The sequence below is a fragment of the Aspergillus japonicus genome (genome assembly GCF_003184785.1).
Source record: "Aspergillus japonicus CBS 114.51 unplaced genomic scaffold BO86scaffold_19, whole genome shotgun sequence".
NCBI classification, from domain to species: domain Eukaryota; kingdom Fungi; phylum Ascomycota; class Eurotiomycetes; order Eurotiales; family Aspergillaceae; genus Aspergillus; species Aspergillus japonicus.
In genome coordinates this window covers 330,010-349,712 of record NW_020291656.1, presented here as the reverse complement: position 1 = coordinate 349,712, position 19,703 = coordinate 330,010, and the positions used below count along the sequence as shown (strand labels likewise).

At 52.9% G+C, this 19,703-nt stretch overlaps 5 protein-coding genes across 5 annotated transcripts; 2 read left to right on the top strand and 3 right to left on the bottom strand.

The window, feature by feature from the left end:
• Positions 1-4,795: 4,795 nt before the first annotated feature.
• On the top strand, positions 4,796-7,301 carry BO86DRAFT_337572 (velvet factor family protein). Its single transcript, XM_025668960.1, has 4 exons — positions 4,796-5,444; positions 5,895-5,974; positions 6,036-6,527; positions 6,589-7,301. The coding sequence occupies exons 1-4, from the start codon at positions 5,235-5,237 to the stop codon at positions 6,863-6,865; spliced, it is 1,059 nt and encodes a 352-aa protein (XP_025528488.1). The 5' UTR covers positions 4,796-5,234; the 3' UTR covers positions 6,866-7,301.
• A 951-nt stretch (positions 7,302-8,252) lies between these two features.
• On the bottom strand, positions 8,253-10,067 carry BO86DRAFT_388759 (WD repeat protein). The gene is made up of 3 exons (XM_025671941.1): positions 9,803-10,067; positions 8,648-9,726; positions 8,253-8,583 (listed from the first exon to the last, which is right to left on the bottom strand). Exons 1-3 carry the CDS (start codon positions 10,025-10,027, stop codon positions 8,340-8,342), a joined length of 1,548 nt encoding a protein of 515 aa, XP_025528487.1. The 5' UTR covers positions 10,028-10,067; the 3' UTR covers positions 8,253-8,339.
• Positions 10,068-10,971: 904 nt separating this feature from the next.
• BO86DRAFT_360987 (MutS family protein MSH4) lies at positions 10,972-13,911 on the top strand (the record flags this gene model as incomplete). Its single annotated transcript, XM_025669836.1, has 7 exons — positions 10,972-11,454; positions 11,510-11,828; positions 11,882-11,922; positions 11,970-12,119; positions 12,169-12,288; positions 12,354-12,425; positions 12,475-13,911. 7 exons carry the CDS (start codon positions 10,972-10,974, stop codon positions 13,909-13,911), a joined length of 2,622 nt encoding a protein of 873 aa, XP_025528486.1.
• A 452-nt stretch (positions 13,912-14,363) lies between these two features.
• BO86DRAFT_337566 (E3 ubiquitin-protein ligase HEL2) lies at positions 14,364-17,210 on the bottom strand. Its single transcript, XM_025668959.1, has 3 exons — positions 16,591-17,210; positions 16,285-16,523; positions 14,364-16,222 (listed from the first exon to the last, which is right to left on the bottom strand). Exons 1-3 carry the CDS (start codon positions 17,041-17,043, stop codon positions 14,560-14,562), a joined length of 2,355 nt encoding a protein of 784 aa, XP_025528485.1. The 5' UTR covers positions 17,044-17,210; the 3' UTR covers positions 14,364-14,559.
• A 333-nt stretch (positions 17,211-17,543) lies between these two features.
• BO86DRAFT_388757 (SWIB/MDM2 domain protein) lies at positions 17,544-19,495 on the bottom strand. Its single transcript, XM_025671940.1, has 5 exons — positions 19,065-19,495; positions 18,846-18,982; positions 18,278-18,751; positions 18,171-18,224; positions 17,544-18,102 (listed from the first exon to the last, which is right to left on the bottom strand). The coding sequence occupies exons 1-5, from the start codon at positions 19,069-19,071 to the stop codon at positions 17,917-17,919; spliced, it is 858 nt and encodes a 285-aa protein (XP_025528484.1). The 5' UTR covers positions 19,072-19,495; the 3' UTR covers positions 17,544-17,916.
• Positions 19,496-19,703: the final 208 nt, after the last annotated feature.

Below are 19,703 nucleotides of genomic sequence, written 5' to 3'. Positions count from 1 at the left end.
CCAGAGAACATTTTACTCCAAGATCCTGGGCTTCTAGCGTTGTCCCCTTCCGTCTTTTCACTCTGACTTGACCGATCATCCATCCATCGGCTTTGGATTCGGTTTCGCTTACAGCTAGCTACGTACAATTGATGGCATTGATGGCATTGATGACATTGCGTTCGGATCCTGTTTTGTTTCTTTTACTGTATCAGGGAAAGCGTAGCGAAACCCATCAGGCAGCCTCGAAGCATCTGACCGTGAGATGGCATGAGTCGGGGGGTGGGATAAAGAAGTGACCGATGTATGGAGTGTGTGTCATCTGGCGATGAATAGATCAATGGAATCAGTTTGCAACTACGTGGGTATTCGCCGTTGAGTCCGTAGTATCAGCATCGTAGCGGCTTATTCTTCTAGTCTCCGAATGGATTTGACCTTCTTTCTTGTCCTTTCAGCAACGTTGGCAAAACGTCGGAGCCATTCCCGAGTAGGAATATGCAATGCTTGTGCGCTTGAACTTCGCGCGGCGTGGCATGGGGGTTCTCCGATTTCTTGGACGGCTTTTTTGACGCTTTGATCTACTGTATGAACGAACTAGCCAGTCGGATCATTTCGATCATCGACTGATCGAGGCGGGGCCAAGATGAAGGACATATCAGGGATAGCAACGTGGCGTGTGCGTCTTGCATGTCAGTGCAGTGATGAGGGACATATCAGTGTTCTCTACGCTTGGTGTCTATGAATAGGTTGACTTCCGCTCCGCGGAGGCATGGCTCGAGCCCCCGTTGGACTTATCGTAATAGTATCTTGGCGCTAAAGTGAGGGCTGGGCATGCTGTACATGACTCCATGATGATAGCGAAGCATGTGAGAGGAAGACTAACAGCTCATATGCTGTTGCTTTGGATGTAGTATGGGGCCATGTTTTCTTGGATCGTTGCCCATCCTCGATCGGGTGTCGGTTGCATCATGCATCCAGAGCTGGTTTGCCTCATTGTTCTTCTTTTGGGTGCAGTGCAATGACTTGCCCTGGAGGCTACCTCTCTCTGATAGTTGCAGGTGCATATGATGAATGTAGGGAACGCAAGACTATGGGCCCTGTATACTGGTCGTGGTGAGGTCGACACCAAAGAGATAGATACTACTTACTTGCCAAAAGGCGGACTGTCTTAGGTTGCTATTGCTTTCCATAGTTCTCAAACACTTATCTATAATTCTTCGCTCACTGTGTGCTATTCCTAGTTCAATTGCGGCAAGTCGGCAGTTCGACTGTTAAAAATACATGCTATCCGGGACGAGAAAGCTCTCTTCCAACTGCGCACAATGGATCGATTCTCCCGAGAGTAAGTCTCTTGTCGTCCTTAACGGCTTCGAGCACATGGCCTGATGTTTGCCCCCGAGTCCAAACTGGCAACCAGAATACATCGAACGGATGCTCCCGCGCGCCCCGTCCTGACTACAATAGATGGGGTGCGAGCATTTCTTCAGTGGAACCCCAATCAATGTCTTGATTGTTCTTTCAGTAACTCTCACTCCTGGGCAGAGGTAAAAGCAGTGGTAGCCTTTTGAGATATATGTTTTGAGAGCGGAAGAACATGTGAGAAGAAACAGACATTCCCGGAGAATCATCAACAACTAAGTGCACTTTTAGCAGACCCAGCAAGACATCATAACCCGGTAAAAACGAAGCATGGACTGAGGGCAGTGGAGACTCTGCCACCGCATCCACAGAGCTATATGGATCTTCGATCTTCTGGGTCTAATCAGCGGAGAATACGAAATTTCCAGACGATCAAATGAGCTTGGAAGGTTCGTGGAAGCGGAGTTTGCTCTGTTGCATCGAATGGGGTGGAGTAGGCGATGAGATGTCTCATCCACACCCAAGAAACGGAGACTATTAAGCTGCTAATGTTGCATTATACTCCCAGCTTGTAGGACGCTCGTTAAAGGACAGATGATGATAGCACATGCCGTTCCTCCGTGCTGTCATTAGAGATGTACCGAATCGAAGTCGATTTCGCTCTTTTCAGCTCGGGTGCACTTCCAGCGCCATGACATAAAGACTGTACCCGAGTAGATCCACATGGCTCACAGCAGCTCTGCTTCTCGATAGCTACTGTCGCGGGAAAAGATATGGTGAGCTTTTGCTCTTTGGTATCCCATCTCTGTCCTAATCGTTCTTCCCAGTGCGGTCTTAAACATGCGGCCTTGACATTTCCAGAAAGAAGGTAGCATCAACGAAGGGCGATGAAGCGCGATTCTTGCGACCAGATGGGATTCACCTACGCAGAACGGATTGATTTCAAGAAGCACTGAGGACAAGACCGAAGGCTCTAGTGGGAAAGGTAGACATATGATCTGTTTTGAGATCTGGGGCGATCGTCCCTTTCTACATTTGCTGTCACCCCGGCCACGACTGCAATGCTCTTGCAGGAGGTCATGGCGTGTATGGCATATGATATGATAAACTTGTTACAGCACTCAGTACGAAAGACAAACTCTTGCGGGCCGGATGGAGGAATGTATGGCGACCTTTCCGGGCACCATAAGGACGAGAGCTTCCATGTCGATTGAGCTCGCTTGGCAGGGAACACCATGCCTCAGAGCGCCTCTAGTGTCTGTTATTGTAACATGCTCTCCAACGAGTATTCTGAGAGATGACTATGTCAATGATGGCCAGAGTAGGAGGTTTGCACAGACAATAGCGACTCACGATCAAAAATCCGTCTCGGTGTTGTTTGCAGGTGGAAATGGTAGACGGGATTTCGAGTGCCATATGTTCATGTAGTACGTTCATGTAGCTTGTTCACGAAGATTATGAGCTTATGACAGACAAGTCTAGAGCCAGGATAATGCTTACAAGGAACTGAGGACTAAGAGAAGCCAACGATGTTGCGTTGTGTAGCAATGAACACCTGCAGAGAGCGTATCTCGGATACTCTACCAACCTCCAGGCTAAGCAACGGAAAGTGGAAGCCCTGGGTGAGTTACCAGGCACTAGCCAAAGGAGGGCACCAATCAAGAAGCGGTAGTGCTTAGCTCTGCGGATAAAGCAGCCCGCTCGGGCCCGCTAGGCAAGCGCATCCCGGGTAATACCAGCATAGCCCTGAGGACGGTTTACATTGACATAGATATACTGTACTCTGTTGAATCCAAGATCTCCGGCCCGTATCTGGATCCTTGATAGGACCCTTTGCTTTGAAGAGCGGTATCAGTTTCCTGATTTTATCTGTATGTAAGCCAATCAATTATCAGGATGAGCTTGTATCGGCTATTGATCATTCTGCAAACATGTTAAATGATCCTTTAGTAGATGGAAGAACACATTGAGGATTCTGTCTCAACTGTCGTTCGTCATTCCTTCTCCAGTTTACACCAACAATGAGCTAGATTTATGCGCATCACAGGCTCGTAAGAAACGTGAAGAATTGCTTAGCTGTTCTGTACAAAAGAGTATTCTACTTCTGTCCCCAAAAATCCCGGATTGAAACATTGATCAAACCGATGTAAGATATTGCATAGACGGCATTGGCGAAGGAGTCGAAGACACGGCCACTCGAGGTACTGCCTCGATAGAGATAAGACGATATAGCATCATGCACGCAAGCGTCCCGAATCGGCAAAGGCACTATTATTAAAACGCCCCATTGGCTCAGGCCGGCAGCAAGACCAAGCCCAGTCGCTGATTTCGACACCGTGAACGGCCTTATCACCGACATGAATCGACTGCAGCCATCTCGAATGGGTGGAGGAGAGGTCAGTTCTGCGTCGGGCGTCGGCTTCTATCGACCCAACGCAGAGGAACGAAAATGCCTGCAGGAGGGCATACGGGAATGAGATTGGCTGCTAGAGTGGACGTCGGGCCCACTGTATGCCTGATAAGGTATAGTCGGGCCCGGGGAATTGCCGCAGTCGGTTAATTAAAAATCTCATTTGTCGAATGCCTTCCCCCTCTTCCGGTGTTACATTCTGACAACCACCGACGACTTACTGGCAGTGTGCAGCAGCAGTGACATTACTGTACACGGACAGACCGGAGTGACAGCGCCCCGGGCGCACACAGCAATATGCTGCAGCATGCCAAAAACAAAAGACTACGGGGATAGGGAATACTCAAAGAAATAAAATAAGTAGTGGATCAACAGTGAAGGATGTGAACTGAGGAAGTACTGTATTGTACGGAGTACACTATGCATGAAATTAGGGTTCTAGGCGATGAGCGATTAACAGCATCCCCCAGTAGGATGCACACGGCAAGCAAAGCTCCGGACTGGGCAAGAGGCCGAACCCGACTGTCTGGGTCCAGGTTCCTGCGCCGGCTTGAGTGCTGATCGCCTCCTGATCCGTGACGCGACTAAAACCTATCGGTTCTGGCGCTAGTAACATCTCGGGTCTGGGCGTGCAGCGAGCGGTTTCAGCCGGGTACAGAATAGTGAGGTCGCGGGGAGGGATTTGGTAACAGAGTGTAACTTTGCTGGCCCAGTCAACCCTCTAAACCTCACGCTGCACCGGTATTCTTCTGGTATTCCTCTGGTATCTCTCGGGTACCCTCCACGCCCAGTTCATCCCCAAAATACCCAGCTAAAACGTTAGCGGGCAGTCCGTGGGTGTTCTAGCAATATTACAGCTCCGTAACCCGGGATGCCCCTAACCAACAGAAGCTGAAGCCTGACGCCCACAGACCCGTGGGATCCTCAGGAGCCCCGACGTATGGATCACAAGCAAATACCTTATTCTTTCCATCAGTCAAGTATCAAATTCTGAATTGATTAGCAACTTGCTAAACTATCTAGTATCACATCCCAATCAGCTGTGTTTCTGAAGAGAAAAAACGAAAAGGAATGACGGGCATGAAGCAAAGAGAGCAAAAGAAATGAGCTCATACTCCGTACAGATCTGGAACTCCAAAAAAGCTGCCCGTGACTCCGCCCACACTGCCCACTGACTGACTGCTCTCTGCTCTCTCTTCTCTTCTCTTCCTGACTTTCTCTTTTCTCTCCCCGCTACTCCAAAATTAACTACCTTTAGCCTTTTTTTTATTCCCTCTTCTTACTCCCTCTCCAATCTGCCTCCTTCTTTGCTTTTTCTTTTAGTCTCTTCTTACATTTCCCCCCTCATCGTCAGCCAGTTTCCTCACCACGCGCACCGCGCTCGTATGCAACCCCGCCTTTTTCAGCTTCACCCTCCTCCGCTTGGCTGAACCCGCGCTATTCAAGACAAGCCACGAGCTCACTTTTCCCCCTCCTGTCTCACTTCATGGATCGTATTCCTCCGCCACCGCTCGCCATGGATCGAATTCCGCCCTCTTCTTCCTACCCCACGCCTGGGTCCGCCGGCCCAGTGCCCCCCGCCATGACCTCCGCAGCCCATCTCGCTCCGCTCTCCACCGTGCACGAGGGTCGCATTTGGTCTCTACAAGTGGTACAGCAGCCGATTCGCGCCCGCATGTGCGGCTTTGGTGACAAGGTCAGTCTTGTCGATACCCGCAAGCTCTCTCGGGCTGGCGCATGGATCTGAGTTTTCCGTTTGTCGCATTGTGCTCGAATTCCTCTTTAGGCGTGGGAAAGACCGGAGACATTGGATCCATGCGACTCGGATATTGGTCCGGATGTAGTTCCGTTGGCAAGGCAATCGCTAGGCAGAGGCATGGAGTCCGATTGGGTTATCGCCATACCTGCATGGCTCGGATGGTTCGTGAAGCTCGGGGACGTTGAGTCGCGAACGCATTGAATCTCAGCTCTTGTCTGCAATTGGCTGCTTCGGATTGCTAGCGCTCTTTTGAAGAGATTCGAAGTCGCATGGATCTGAGTCTTGGGTTTGACATGAAGAGAATTCCGCACGTGACAGAAGTTCTGAACCCAGAGCCAGTCGCTGCGTTCTTGTCAAATCCCCTTTACCATTGCTGACCATCTTCAGGATCGACGACCCATTACGCCTCCTCCATGCATCCGTCTAATTGTCCGGGATGCTCAAACAGAAAAGGAAATCGATATCAAGTAAGTCGACGTCCCCGGTCGCCGATGGTCATGCGACAGCACACTGATCAAATGGAACCAGTGAGATCGATACGTCCTTTTATGTACTCATGGTCGATCTGTGGAATGCCGAGGGAACGAGCGAAGTCAACCTGGTGAAGCACTCGGCTACATCTCCGTCGATATCTACCGCCATGTCCTCCTCATACCCACCCCCGTTGCAGAACGTCTCACCCTCGTACCCTCCGTACGCGCAAAATGCCTATGGTCAGCCTGTCGGTTACCCGCACATGAATAACTACTACGCCGGAAACCCGCAACTTCAATACCAAAACCCCTATGGAGCGAATCCGCAAGCCCAACCTTACTACCCCTACTACGCCGGGGGTCACATGCCACCCGCCAACATCTCCCCAGCGCAGCCTGTTACCGCCGCTCCAGGTGCTGGCATGTTCACGCGAAATCTCATCGGCAGTTTGAGCGCCAGCGCATTCCGGCTGACGGATCCGGAGAACAAGATTGGTGTCTGGTTCATTCTGCAGGATCTCAGTGTACGGACAGAGGGTTCCTTCCGGTACGTGCTTTCAACAGTAACCCCCTGCCATGCTACTGCTTAGCTGACTGTTCCCCCGCAGCCTGAAAATGAGCTTTATCAACGTGGGCACTCAATCCGGAGAATCTCCCAACGGCGTGTCGGTGATCAACCACGGGTCGGCGCCCGTACTGGCATCGGTATTCTCCGAACCCTTCCATGTATACTCCGCCAAGAAGTTCCCTGGCGTCATCGAAAGCACATCTCTCAGCAAATGCTTCGCGCTCCAAGGCATCAAAATCCCGATCCGAAAGGACGGCGTGAAGGGATCGCGCGGGCGGCACAGTGACAACGATGACGGCGGAGACGACTACGACTAGAAAGCCGATGATGCGCTGTCTGGTCTGTGAGATTGGCCTTTCCTTGATTTGCTTCTGTTTGCTGTTTGCCTAATACCTCCTCTGGCGCAACGTTTTATGGGTTCTGGTAATATGACCTGGGTTCCTGGGAATGCGGTGTTTCTCTAAAGGGACTGGTTCGGGGGGTTGGGGAAGGGGTTTGTTTTCATCAAACGGATTGGGTGTATTGGTATCGGGACCGGTGTCGCGGGCTTATTATTATTTTTTTTTTCTGTTCCATTAGTCTTCTGGTTTTTCTTCTTTGCTCTATATCTCTTCCAGTACCTTATTCGCTTTCCTCAATTTTTTTTTCTTTGCCTTATTAATTTTACCCCCAATGCTTCCGAGTCTGTGTTTCTGCCCTCTGTGCGAATAGTGCTCTTCTTTTTTTTTTTTTCCTTTTACCTGCGTGTCCCCCCCCCACCCGTGTATAACGTGGGTAGAAGACAGTCCGTCGAATGTCTAAACTGGATCAATCCTTCATCGTCAGCAGCCTGGTCTTCTAGTATGTTTATGTCTATGCCAAAGGCAAAGGGCGGGGTCATATGGGCCATCAATCTGACACTGGTGGGTGAGCCTCGTGGTGCACATCCACCACCGCATCCCATTCTCATAACTTATATGTACTGTACTTCTCTCTGCGCCTCTTCGCTTCTTCACAGGCTCATAGTGAAACGCACCGCACGCAACGACCTGTTTGGCTTGTCTCTTGAAGATTCGAGTTCCGGAGTGTACTTCACCGGCTGGTGGAAAATAGCAAATCGCACTCCCTACTACGCTTGGCTCTCGACTGTATCGCTGCTCCAATTGATTCCTTGGGTGTCCAGGACTCCGTCTTTGGTCCTTTGCCAGATTGGAACACCGGGTTACTCGGAATTGGACAGCATCGGCAAGAACAGCGCCCGCGGTTATCCGGACGTACCCAGATAGGTAGGGTGATATACTGTATGTACTGTACAGTACATCTCAGGTGGTTTAAGGTTGACACACTGAACCCGCGCCATGCGTGCAACAAGAGCGAGCACGTGGGGTAGAACCCCCGAGGCTGGCTAGGATCAGCCATGTCTCAGAGCAGCAGATGATACTATTGCAGTCGCCTTGACTACTGACTACTGACCGCCAATTCGAACGCTCCTCCAGTTGATAGTTTCTAGACTATCACGATCAGCTTCCTGGGTAGGGGGTGCTTCCACTGCGGCCTTGAGTTAGTGAAGTAGGTGCTCAACTAGAGTCCTCACGGATTCGCAGTCGAGCATGGGTCAAGTGTGGAGAGAGGGTACGCAGGGTCAGCTTATCCATTGCCCCAATTAATTGTTCATCTTACGACCAAACGAAAGTAGCGGCAAGCACGTAGCACATACTGTCCAGGGTAAAAACAGGGTATCTGGTTCTATATACGTTGTTCATCACGACAAACCGACAAGAAAACAAAGAGCTTTTTTTTTCTCCCGCGACATTAGTTGCGCCATATCCGTACGGCCTTGTCCTTGCCACCACTGCCCACCTTCTGTCCGTCGGGACTCCAATCCACCGCGAACACTTCATCCTTGTGTCCCGGCAGATCCTCAGAGAGCTTACCCGTGCGGACGTTCCACACCTTCAGGGTGGTGTCTTTCGACGAGGAGACGAGCATGCGGGAGTCGGCGGAGAAGCAGCATTGGTAGACGGCTCCGACGTGGCCGCGGAGGGTCGTGATGAACCTGTGGGGGAGCATTGGTTAGTGTCGAAGTCTGAATGAGACGCGGAACTCAAGGGTGCACTCACTTTCCGTCCCGGGCATTCCAGAGCTTGACGTGGTTGTCGAAGCCCGCCGAGGCGATGTATGCCATATCCGGCGAGAATGTGACGTGGTTAACCTCCTTCTGGTGGCCGAGCAGGCGCGCAACGGGCTTGCTGGAGTTCTCCGGCTCCCAGAGATACATGGTGAAGTCGTCGCTGGCCGAGACGAGCTTCTCGACGATCTTGTTGTTGATGGTGGCGGCGTGCTGGTACCGCTGCTTCGCGGCGGCGACCTTCTCGGTGTCGGCTTGCGGGACCTGGCCCGTGTGGTCGTGGTAGGCGGTCCGGAGAACGAAGTCCGTGGACAGCGCCAGGTGGTTCACGCGGTGAGCGTGGGCGGACAGGGTCTGGATCAGGGTGCCGTTCTCCGCGTTCCACACCTTGACCGTCTTGTCGTGGGAGGCCGTGTAGATCTTGCCCGTGCCGCCCCACTTGACGCAGGTGACCGAGCCCTTGTGGCCGGTGAGGACCATGTCGATGCGCTTGCTGACGACGTCCCAGACGCGGACCGTCGAGTCCTTGGAGGCGGACGCCAGGCGCGGCCGCCCCGGCTGCTGTAGGTGGTAGGGCTCCCACGCCAGGCTGGTGATCCACTTCGCATGGCCCTTCAACGGGGCCCCGAGCGCTGTGCCCTTCTTCGCGTCCCACACCCGCACTGTGTTGTCCATGCTTCCGGTCGCGATCATCGCGCCGTTGGGGGAGTAGCTGACCGCCAGCACCCAGCTCGTGTGACCCTTCAAGGTATGCAGGGGGGTTCCGGTGTCGCAGTCCCAGATGCGGGCCGTCGAGTCACCGCTGCCGGTGACCATGGTGGACGAGTTGACGGGGGAGAAGGATGTGGCCAGAATCGCTTCACCGTGTCCGGCGATGGAAGCAGAGCATCGCGAGACCGCCTTGACTCGGAAAACCGCCTGCGGCGTGTAGTAGAGGTGAACGGTATCTTCGGTCGTCTTGAGGCCGGGCTTGAGCAGGGAGTGGTACAGATGTGCTAGGATGTCGATCGTCTGATTGTCCTTATCGTCCGACTGGTAGGTAAACCGGTATGGCACCCGCTCATCATCTTCCTGTGTTTTTTTGCGGGGGAGCGGAGTTAGTATCTCTGGTATGAGGTCACCGTCTTTGCATGTGTCGCGTACCTACATTGCCTTGTAAGGTGTTGAGAAGCGTCTCCAAGTTCTTTATGTTGGCATCGGCCACGGGGACGGACACTGCTGGCCCGGTTGGCGCTCCTGTCGCTTGGTCGAAAAACTGCACTCGGACACTGCCCAGGTTCTCCGGGATGCTCTCGATCTCTTGCTGAAGACGGGCCTTTTCGGCAATCTCCGTCTTCTGACGCTTGGTAGGAGGAGGCAGAAGAGTCGCCATTGTGAGAGTGATTGGGGGGGGTTTGTTGTGTGAAGGTCTTCTAGCCTTTCGAAAAAAAATCGATAAAGAATCCCGTCCGGACTTATCGCTGCGGTGGGGGAAGATCGACACTAACCCGCTTTCGGACATTAGAGCATCACGGATCCCTTCCAGTTGCTTGCATTTAAATGCCTTCCTTCATCCAAGTATCTCTATGAAACTGCTCATGATTGCAAGATATTAATCCCTGTTTATGTTCTTCGCCTATCCAAAAGACAGCCCACGATTCTTCGAAAACCGGAGCTGGATGCAACAGTCGCTAAGGTTCTTCGGAACATGCACAATCTTCATGGCCAGGAACCCTCTACCTTGATTTGACAACCACTATGATGCGAATCTTCAATACCCCAAGCCCCGCCGCCCGCAATTTGAGTACTGAGTCGATCTCGCGACTGTCTTCTGGAGGTCAAAACCTGTCCCATGTGGACAGAGAACGGTATCGTCATTAGCGAAGGATTCTGTTAGTGTAGGTGGACTTAGAGGTGGCATGGTAGATCCTCGAGAAGTATGGATAGCAGCCATACTTCGTAGTCTGACCGTGAGGCCTCCGGGAGATGCTAGCTTAGCGGTGGAAATTGGGATTCTAGACGTTGCCTCCAGGCTGCACAAACACTTGCAATTGCAATTCCCAAATGATACACCCATCGAATACATGAGGCGAATTTGTAGGCCAACCAACCAATGGACTAAAATCTTCCAATTCCAAATCCCTCGACTACCTGGCTCTATTGGGTAAATCGAGTCTGCGGACAACATCACTAACAGGGGTGCGCCGGATCACGTGTAGCCCTTATAGAAGCGGCGGCATCTGAATCGGGCAATCGGGCGAGTTCACCTACTGCACTGCATAGACTTATATTTCAAGACTTCCGCGTAAAGACTGCATACCTCTTCTGGCAACCACTATGGCTTCCTCGGTGGGAGCTTCAGATTCCTTCGTCGCCCTCACCCGAGCAAGTAGTTCACGGCCTCGAACAGCAACACGACCGACAACATCGGCGACGAGCGTCGCATCTCAAGACATTGTCTGTGCTGTCAGCGAGTCTCGCGGTGTCTCTGCAACGGTTGGCTTGGCCTTCGTCAATCTGTCTACTGCAGAGGCGGTGCTATGTCAGATTTGCGACAACCAGACCTATGTCAAGACCGTCACGAAGATCGGCGTGTATGAGCCAACGGAGATTCTCCTAATGAACAGCGCCCAGGAATCCAAGCTCGCCTACATACTGAAGGAGAACATCTCAGACACAACGTTCACCCCAGTGGATCGGAAGTTCTGGTCTGAAACAACAGGCCACGAATACGTGGAGAGGCTGGCTTTCGCAGAAGATGTCGAACCGATCAAGATGGTCCTCGAGGGGAACTATTTTGCTTCTTGCTGTTTTGCTGCCGTATGCGCTTACAGAAGTGTCGAGAATGAGCGAGACAGCCATTAACCTTTGACAGGTTCTGAAATACGTCGAAGTAGAACTCAACAAGGCTTTCACCTGCCATTCTCTGCGAATCAAATACGAGCCATCTCAGGGTTCAATGTCGATTGACTTGTCTACTATTGTATCCCTGGAGCTCACTCAGAACTTACAGGCTGCAAGGTCAAAGGAGAGTCTTTTTGGGCTACTCAACGAGACACTGACTCCCATGGGCATGCGGCTGCTCAGAGCTAACATTCTGCAGCCTTCTACCGATGAATCGCAGCTACTGACCCGCTACGACGCAGTCGAGGACTTGACCACGAAAGAGGATATGTTTGTTTCAATTAGACAGGGTTAGTCATTGGCTGCTCAAATTCTCTTTGTGCTGACATAGCCGCGGGAAAAGCCCTCAAGGGTTACCTTGACGTTGACAAGGCTTTGACTTCAGTGAGTGGAGTTCGAGTCGATCTTACATGCAAGAAATAACCGCCTAGCTTATCCTTGTCCCCACCAAACGAGCAATCGGATACGTCGAGCAATCCGTAAACAATGTCATCATGGTGAAGACATATGTCTCGTCCGTCAAGTCGATATACAAGGCACTTGCCCCGGCTCAGAGCAATCTGCTCCTGAACATCAGAGAGGTAGACCCTAGTCGGCTCCATGAAAGATCAGGCTAATCATAGTCTCCAGTTATGCGCACCGGAAGGTCATCAAGCACTGGAGCAGCTGATCGACGAAACTCTAAATGAAGAAGTCGCCTATCAGACAAAGCCACTCGACCTCAGGAACCAGAGGATATACTGCGTCAGGGTAACGGTCCTTTCCCGTGCTCCAGTGTCTGAGCTGACCACTTCGATCTCCAATCCGGGTCCCAGGCCGGGGTAAATAGCTTGCTTGATGTCGCAAGACAGGCTTATAAAGAGGCCAATACAGATGCTACAGAGTTGGTCACAGCGTTAGCGGGCAAGTGCCACCCCCCAAGTTATCTCGCATCAGGTAATCTCTCTAACGCCTGTAGAATGCCATGGCCTTGCGCTCGATCTGAAGTATGACAGAGCCCGCCAATACTACATCAGCATCCCTACGACAGAGACTCATACCCTACCCGAGGTCTTCATCAATGTTTACCGCAAGAAGAACCGCATCGAATGCCAGACGCTCGATCTCGTCAAACTGAACCACAAGATCCGAGACGCACACAACGAAGTGATCAACATGAGCGACAAGACAGTACAAGATCTGATCACGAGCATCTGCTCCGAGATATCGAGTTTGTTCAAGATCAGCGAAGCCATTGCCATCCTTGACATGCTAGCCTCCTTCGCACAGCTAGCCACGAGCCACGAGTACATTCGCCCGGAGATCACCAACGTGCTCGCCATCAAAGCCGGCCGCCACCCCATCCGCGAGAAGATCCACGCGAAGAAATTCATCCCGAACGACGTCTACGCCACGCCGCAGACGCGGTTCAACGTCATCACGGGCTGCAATATGAGCGGCAAATCGACCTACATCCGCTCCATCGCCCTGATGACCGTCATGGCGCAGATCGGCTGCTTCGTGCCCGCGGAGTATGCCTCGTTCCCGGTCATCCGCCAGCTGTTCGCGCGGGTCTCCACGGCGGACGACATCGAGGCCAATGTCTCCACCTTTGCCGCCGAGATGCGCGAGATGGCGTGCATCCTGCGGAACGTCCAGCCCGAGCAGCCGAGCATGGTGACCGTCGACGAGCTCGGCCGCGGCACCAGCACCGCCGACGGCCTGGCCATCGCCATCGCCATCGCCGAGGCGCTGGTCGAGAGCCACGCCCTGGTCTGGTTCGTGACGCACTTCCGCGATCTGGCGGTGATCATGGGCCAGCGCAACGGCGTCGCCAGCCTCCACCTGGCCGCCAAGATCAGCCCCGACGCGTCCAAGATGACCATGCTCTACAAGGTCGCCGAAGGGCCCGATACCACCCGCTTCTACGGCCTGGCCCTGGCCAAGCTGGTCGACTTCCCGCCGGGAGTCCTCGAAACGGCGCAGGAGGTCGCTGAGAACTTGGACCGGATGGCCCGGCGTCGGTACGCGAAGACCAGCGCATTGGCCGTCACACGCAAACGCAATCTGATCCTTTCGCTCAGGGAGCAGTTGCTGTTGGCGCGTGATGGGGCACTGGGTAATAAGGCTCTTTGGCGGTGGCTGAAGGGTCTCCAGGATGAGTTTCTCCTGCGCATGGCAGCGATTAACGGGGAGACGGCGGAGAGTGGTGGTGATGATGATGGCGCGGAAGACGACGCTGAAGACGATGCTGAAGACGATTATACCAATGATACTGAAGACGACGATACTGATGATCCTGAAGATGACGACAGCGAGGATGATAAAGGTGAGAGTCCCGAACCACCGATGGATCCAGAAGCGCCCGAGGACAGCCTGAGCTGGTCGGAATGATGCGTTCCCTTTGGCCCTCCCGGCATACTTATATCGCAAGTGATGTTATTCTTAACATGTAGATATTAGCATTGTAGACCTACCGCACTTGCTGTCCAGTCTAATATAGGATGAAGTATGTCCAGGGCGAGGGAAATAGTAACATATACGAATAGTAGCCGGTAGCATCTCCTAGTAGTCTCCAGGCATCGAGCCACTGCCCTTTCAGGGCGGATTCGAGAACTGTCTACTTCTCGTCCGGCGCCTGGTAGTATCACATCGAGCTTTCTAGTCGCCTAACAAGGTCTGGCTCGTCATTCACTCGCAACAATAGGGCCACTATAGACAGACAGCTTTTCGCAAACAGAAGGACAGTCAGTCTCTTTGGCCTCCAGTCTTGATCGTCCTACTTTTTCAAGCAGAGCAGTATGGGTAATTGTATCCGGAAAACAATATACAACATGAAACCTCTACTTTTATTGTATTCTTAAACAAGTCCCCGAGCCAACTCTGAGTGAAACAAACACGCTTAAAAACAGGCTCAAACATGACAAAAGACTTCTTCAGAAGAGGAGGGGATCACAGAGCTCGTGGGTGTAAATCGTCTATGTAGATTGATACTGCTTGTTGTATCAAATTTCGGAGAAAGACGGAAATTCCCTCCCTCATTTAACCGAAATGAAACAAGGTCTGTTTGCCCTTTTTGCCTTTGCCCTTTTTGCCTCCGACGGCGGGGAAGTCCTCGTCCTCCGCAGTGGAGTTGGCACCGGAGTCGTTCCGGGACGAGGAGCTCCAGGCGTTCACCTGCGGTGCGCGGTTATCCCAGCGGACGGTGCCGCGTGTGAGACCTGCCATGAGGACGTTGGGTTTTTGAGCTGCAGGGAGAGCAGGGAAGGCGTCGGCACTGTTTGTCTGGGCCGGCCGGGAGGTGGCGGGAGCGGCGGAGCGAGTGGAGTAGGTGCGGGGGGTGATGGAGGGTGAGGGGGCGGCGGAACCGGAAGTGGGTGCTGCTGATGAGCTCGCCCACGGTGTGGATGAAGCTGGCGTGGATCGCGGAGCGGAGCGAGCAGTCGCAGAGGAAAGGGGAGGGAAAGCACTGGTCGAAGAGGATGCGGAGGGCATGGCACCACTCCTGCCAACGGCGGATCGGGAGGACTGAGCAGTGGAGGATTTGAGACGCAGAACACGCTTTCCTCCCACGCCGCTGCCGTTGACGGTTCCTGGCGACATGCCGGGGATCGTACCGCCAGGGCCGGGAAGGGCAGGATAGTCTTCGTTGATCGCACGCCAGTCATTCCAGGACTTCAGCAATGCATTGCGCTGGCTGTCGTCCTCGTAAATCTCAGCGAGCTCTTTGATCAATTTACCGAGCTCCGTGCTGGAGGTGTCAAAGAGGGAGAAAAAGGCGTCGATTAGCTCGGTGGCCGAGATGGAGGAAGTGCGGTAGCTGGAAACTCTGCTGCGGAATTCGTTGAGTTTGTTCTTATCATTACCGAGCAGATTCGACGCGCGCTCTACGACGGCAGCATGGCGCAGGCGGCGTGCTTGTTCCTGAGGGGAAACGGGGCCCGCATCTGCGTTCAGACTGAGATCGTTCATCTCAGCAACGGGAGTGGATGCGGCCGGAGGCGTCTGCACAGGCGTGGCAGCCGCAGATCGAGCGGGGGCGCGCACAGGCTGAGTGTCGCTGCGTGTGAGCTGGCCGCCGAAACTCCGGGTGGAAACAGATTGTGCACTTTGAATGGCCATCTGTCGTTGATAGGCAATCTCGTCTCGTCTCAGGGGCTGTGCGCTCGAGACAGGCAGAGGCTCTGAGTTGGGATCGCGTCCGCGACCTGCACCACGGCGTTGTCGTTGAGGCTGGTACGGAGCTCTGTAGTCAAATGTGGAGAGGTCGACCGTACGGGCGTCGCGTCTTGCATCCTTCGAGAGTCCGTTGGGATGGTTTTCTAGCTGGTGGGCTTTAAGATCCATCTGAGACTCGAAGACCACGAACTTCTTCTCCAAGCACTCCTGGTCTAAGCAGAGAAAATGATCTTTTTGGAAGTGGTCCTCCAGCGCGTTGTAGTCAATGTAGTACTGTTGTTGACGGTTGCTTGATTGTCGATCGCAGATGTGGCACCGCTCATGACGGTCACGACAGTGAGCGTAAAGTTCGTCATCGCCGTAGAAACGCTGCCGACAGAAACCACACTCTGGATGTCCTTTGAATCCACTTTGGTCAATCGCACCAGGAACATCGTCTCCATGTCTCTCGTGCCGGCGCAATTCCTGATTAGTGAAGAGCTCATGCTCGTGGGTAAAAACCTTCTTGTTTCGTGTGCAAAGATCACTAGAGGTGGAAACGTTTGTAAGTCAATGCACAAATGCTCACTCGAGAGCTAAGGTACTCACCACATCACTCTGCCATGCTTGGTCTTAACATGGCGATGCAGGTCAGGCCATCCCAAACAGGCGACATCACAGCTCCGTTCGGGACAATTGTACCGCAGTAATAAAACAGTGTCCTCGAAGATCTCGCCACTCTCATACTTGATTCCAAGGTTGTCATCCTTCTGGGAGAAATCTGCTTCTGTGAAGTCCTCGAAGCGCTTGGCATGGTCATCTGTGAAGATCACAAAGCTGGATTCCGTCTGCCGCAGCACCCAATCATTAGCGCATGGCCAAATAACGGCATGGGGGCAAAGCAGAAGCACATACCCGACAGTGTGCACAAGCTTTGTTCTTATACAATGCTCTCAACCGCAACGCGCAGATATGACAGGTCCGGTGGTTGCAAGGTGAGACGGAAGTATGCTCAACCTTTGACGCACAGATGAAGCAAAGCTCCCCATCGTCCGCGTCGTCGGAATCCTCTGCGACCGGCTGCTTCCCTTTACTCTCAGGTGTGGTTGTGGTTGTGGATTTGGCATCAATCGTGTTCGCGGCGGACTTCTGTTTGTCGCGACCTCCCCCACCGCCGCCGCCGCCGCGGCGGGGTCCATGACCTCTAGATCTTGATACTTTTCCTGGGCCGTCGTTTGGTTGTTGCGAGGCTTCCGCCTGTCCAGGTTGGCGAGCAGCTCCGAATCCTCCCCCTCGTCCGCGCCGACGGCCGCCTCGGTTTGAGCCTTGCGGTCCGGAGGGGGCCTGGGCAGGTTGAGTCTCAGACATCGGGAGGTAGTGGAGAACTAGTGAATGAAATTGGCGAAGCCAGTTGAAGAGATCAGAGTTTAGCAGGAACTCTGAGTGACAAGAAGAGCTCTGGCTCCCTGGAGCCTTTGCGACCAAGCGTTTATTGCGACGGAGGGGTTGCTGCTAATGACCAGCTTTCCAGTGCAAGCGGCGGCGGGCAAAAAAGTCGGGTTTGCGGCATGCTTAGTGAGCAAATAAGCATCATCGATGACATCCCCCTCCTTCCCCCCTTTTCCTCCTTAATTCACTGGGATTGACGATGCAAATTCGCCCAGTTCATGGGATGACTCATCTCGACTCATGATAACTCATCAACAACATTAAAAGAAAGCCGAGTCGAGGTTGTGTTTCATGTTCATATTCCCCCCAAAAAGCCCCATGGCCTACTATCCTTCAATGTGAGGGGGGAGGCAATTCAATTGCTGATGCACACTCAGATGGATTTCTGGCATTTTTGACTAATGCCTACGCTGTAAGGCAACAGGCTATACGAGCCCACCATCAGAATCATATATGATCTCTAAATAGAATTATCCATCGCGCCTAGTTCAAAGGCAGCACCAACTCCCGCTGGAGAGAAACTATCAAATCAACAAAAGGAAACATGAGGCAAGCATCTCGCCAATGACAATATCAGTAAATAAAACCAAGAGAATGGGAAAAGCCAGGGATGAGACACTATGAGAGGGCAATGAGAGAATAAATAATAAACAAAGCAATGTAGCGCCGGGTCTCCTTATGCGGTGCAATGAGTGGAAATAAGATAGTCGTAAAGTGCAGCAAGATATTCGCCGCAGGCTGCCCTGTCCTGAAGGCAACTGGTCACCGTAATTCTCGATCAACGGCAACAGGTCATTCGTCGGGGCTATATAAGTTTTGACTCAGGATTTTGGTCATGGTAAACATATGTATACGGTCTTGTTTGAAGACTGCCCGCATGGCGTCGTCGCAGCAGATCTGTCGCCTATCACTAGGGTCTTGGAGATCATGCTCGTGAATATACTGCCAGAGTCGCTTGACTGTCTGCGGACGAGAGAGCTGTGGTCTAGTCAGCAACAACGCCAGAGGATGAGAAAAAAAACATAACAGACAAGGGGTAAACATACAGTAACCTCGCCACCCAACAGGGCGGAAAGCGCTGGTGAAAGAGTGAGTGGTTTCTGAGGTAGTGTTAGCGAATATATCAGACTTGAAAGAGTAATCTGAAGCTCACATGAAAACCGCCTGACCGGTTGACTTTCTTCCCCGATTCTGAACCCGACTCAACGTCAGAATCATCTTCCGCCTTGACTTTCTTAGATGTCTTCGCCTTGGTCGTCTTCTTCTTCACGGGAGGAGCTCTGCGCGCATTGCCCCCACGGGTTTGACGAGCGCGCATATTCTCCTCGGCCTGTAGCTTTGCAGCGTACAGGGCATCCGCATCAATGTCATTATCCGGCTTTTTCTTCTTTGCTGGGGGCGTCTTGCTCGAAAGGTCCGAATTATCCTCACTATCCGCTTGGCGTTTGTGGGAGATTGAGGACTGTGCAGGAGACGATGGTTCCGCAGGAGGAGTGTCGGAGCCATGGCTAGGACCATGGCCATTGGTAGTTGGGACAGCAGTCACAGCCGGCTCGGGTGCAGCTACAATGCCCCCTTTTGCCGCGAAGATGTCGAAACGCTCCATGATAAGCTGCTTGACGGCAGCCTGAATACAAGAACGAGGTTAGCAGTATGATACGCTGACGCCGGCAGTATAAAAGCAGGGTGTCGCGAGGAGAGTCCAAGTCCGGGGAGCTGACCTTTTGCGGGGTAAGGTCATATCCGATCTCTTCCTGAAGGCCTTTGCGAATGCGCTTCTCGGAAATGGTATTCAGGTCGCTTTTTGCTAAGATCGAATCAATGATCGGAGTGAACTGAAGACGAGCTTCTGGGGAGACTGGCGCAAAAATAAGGTGATGTCAGTTGAGAGCGATCTCGGCACTGCTGCATGACCCGGGAACATCAGACTCCGAACTTACGCGACATTTTGTTCCAGTGGCTTCGCTATCCGCGTTAATTCCAAAGCAAATGTGGACGGAGACTCGAAAAGATGCCAATTGCTGGCCAGAAGCTGAATGGAGGCTAATAGGGCAGCAAATGGCAGGGTCTAGGGCGCGGGTGGTGGTGCTCTGGGAGGAGGGAGCGTCTAGATCTGGGCGTAGCGCTGGCGCTTAGGACCGGCGGGGCATAAGAGGGAGGACGATAGAGAAATCCCCGGAGGATGCAATGCAAGACGAGGGATTGGGTGATGAACAACGAGGAAAAGAGATAATGACTGGAAGATGGCCGGTCCAGGACTACCAACAGCTCTCACCCACACGAACAAGACGGAAGACGAGGCGGGGAGGGGGACGATACGTGGGATCGCGATTGTTATGATGTCCGCTAGGCCAAGCCGATGTACAGGTCGGGTCGGTTAGAGTGACAATCATCATCAGCCGGTCGAGAAGCTGGGGGGACTCGGCTTAGTTAAGCCAGATCACGTGCCCAGCACTAGTCCCCGACTTCCCCCACTCCTTCTCCTTTCCTTTCCAGTTCCCGCCCAGCCACACCGGATTATCAGGTGATTAACGGTCACCTGATCTACCGCTGACTCAGCTCCTTCGCACACAGAAGCG

Coding starts and splice junctions, on each gene's coding strand:
- BO86DRAFT_337572 (XM_025668960.1), top strand. CDS start 5,235: ATGGATCGTATTCCTCCGCCACCGCTCGCCATGGATCGAATTCCGCCC. Junction 5,445..5,894: donor TGTGCGGCTTTGGTGACAAG/GTCAGTCTTGTC, acceptor GACCATCTTCAG/GATCGACGACCCATTACGCC. Junction 5,975..6,035: donor GAAAAGGAAATCGATATCAA/GTAAGTCGACGT, acceptor AAATGGAACCAG/TGAGATCGATACGTCCTTTT.
- BO86DRAFT_388759 (XM_025671941.1), bottom strand. CDS start 10,027: ATGGCGACTCTTCTGCCTCCTCCTACCAAGCGTCAGAAGACGGAGATT. Junction 9,727..9,802: donor TCAACACCTTACAAGGCAAT/GTAGGTACGCGA, acceptor AAAAAAACACAG/GAAGATGATGAGCGGGTGCC. Junction 8,584..8,647: donor TGGAATGCCCGGGACGGAAA/GTGAGTGCACCC, acceptor GCTCCCCCACAG/GTTCATCACGACCCTCCGCG.
- BO86DRAFT_337566 (XM_025668959.1), bottom strand. CDS start 17,043: ATGTCTGAGACTCAACCTGCCCAGGCCCCCTCCGGACCGCAAGGCTCA. Junction 16,524..16,590: donor AAGCTTGTGCACACTGTCGG/GTATGTGCTTCT, acceptor GTGCTGCGGCAG/ACGGAATCCAGCTTTGTGAT. Junction 16,223..16,284: donor AAGCATGGCAGAGTGATGTG/GTGAGTACCTTA, acceptor TTCCACCTCTAG/TGATCTTTGCACACGAAACA.
- BO86DRAFT_388757 (XM_025671940.1), bottom strand. Junction 18,225..18,277: donor ACCGGTCAGGCGGTTTTCAT/GTGAGCTTCAGA, acceptor ACACTACCTCAG/AAACCACTCACTCTTTCACC. Junction 18,103..18,170: donor TGTTGGGTGGCGAGGTTACT/GTATGTTTACCC, acceptor ACTAGACCACAG/CTCTCTCGTCCGCAGACAGT.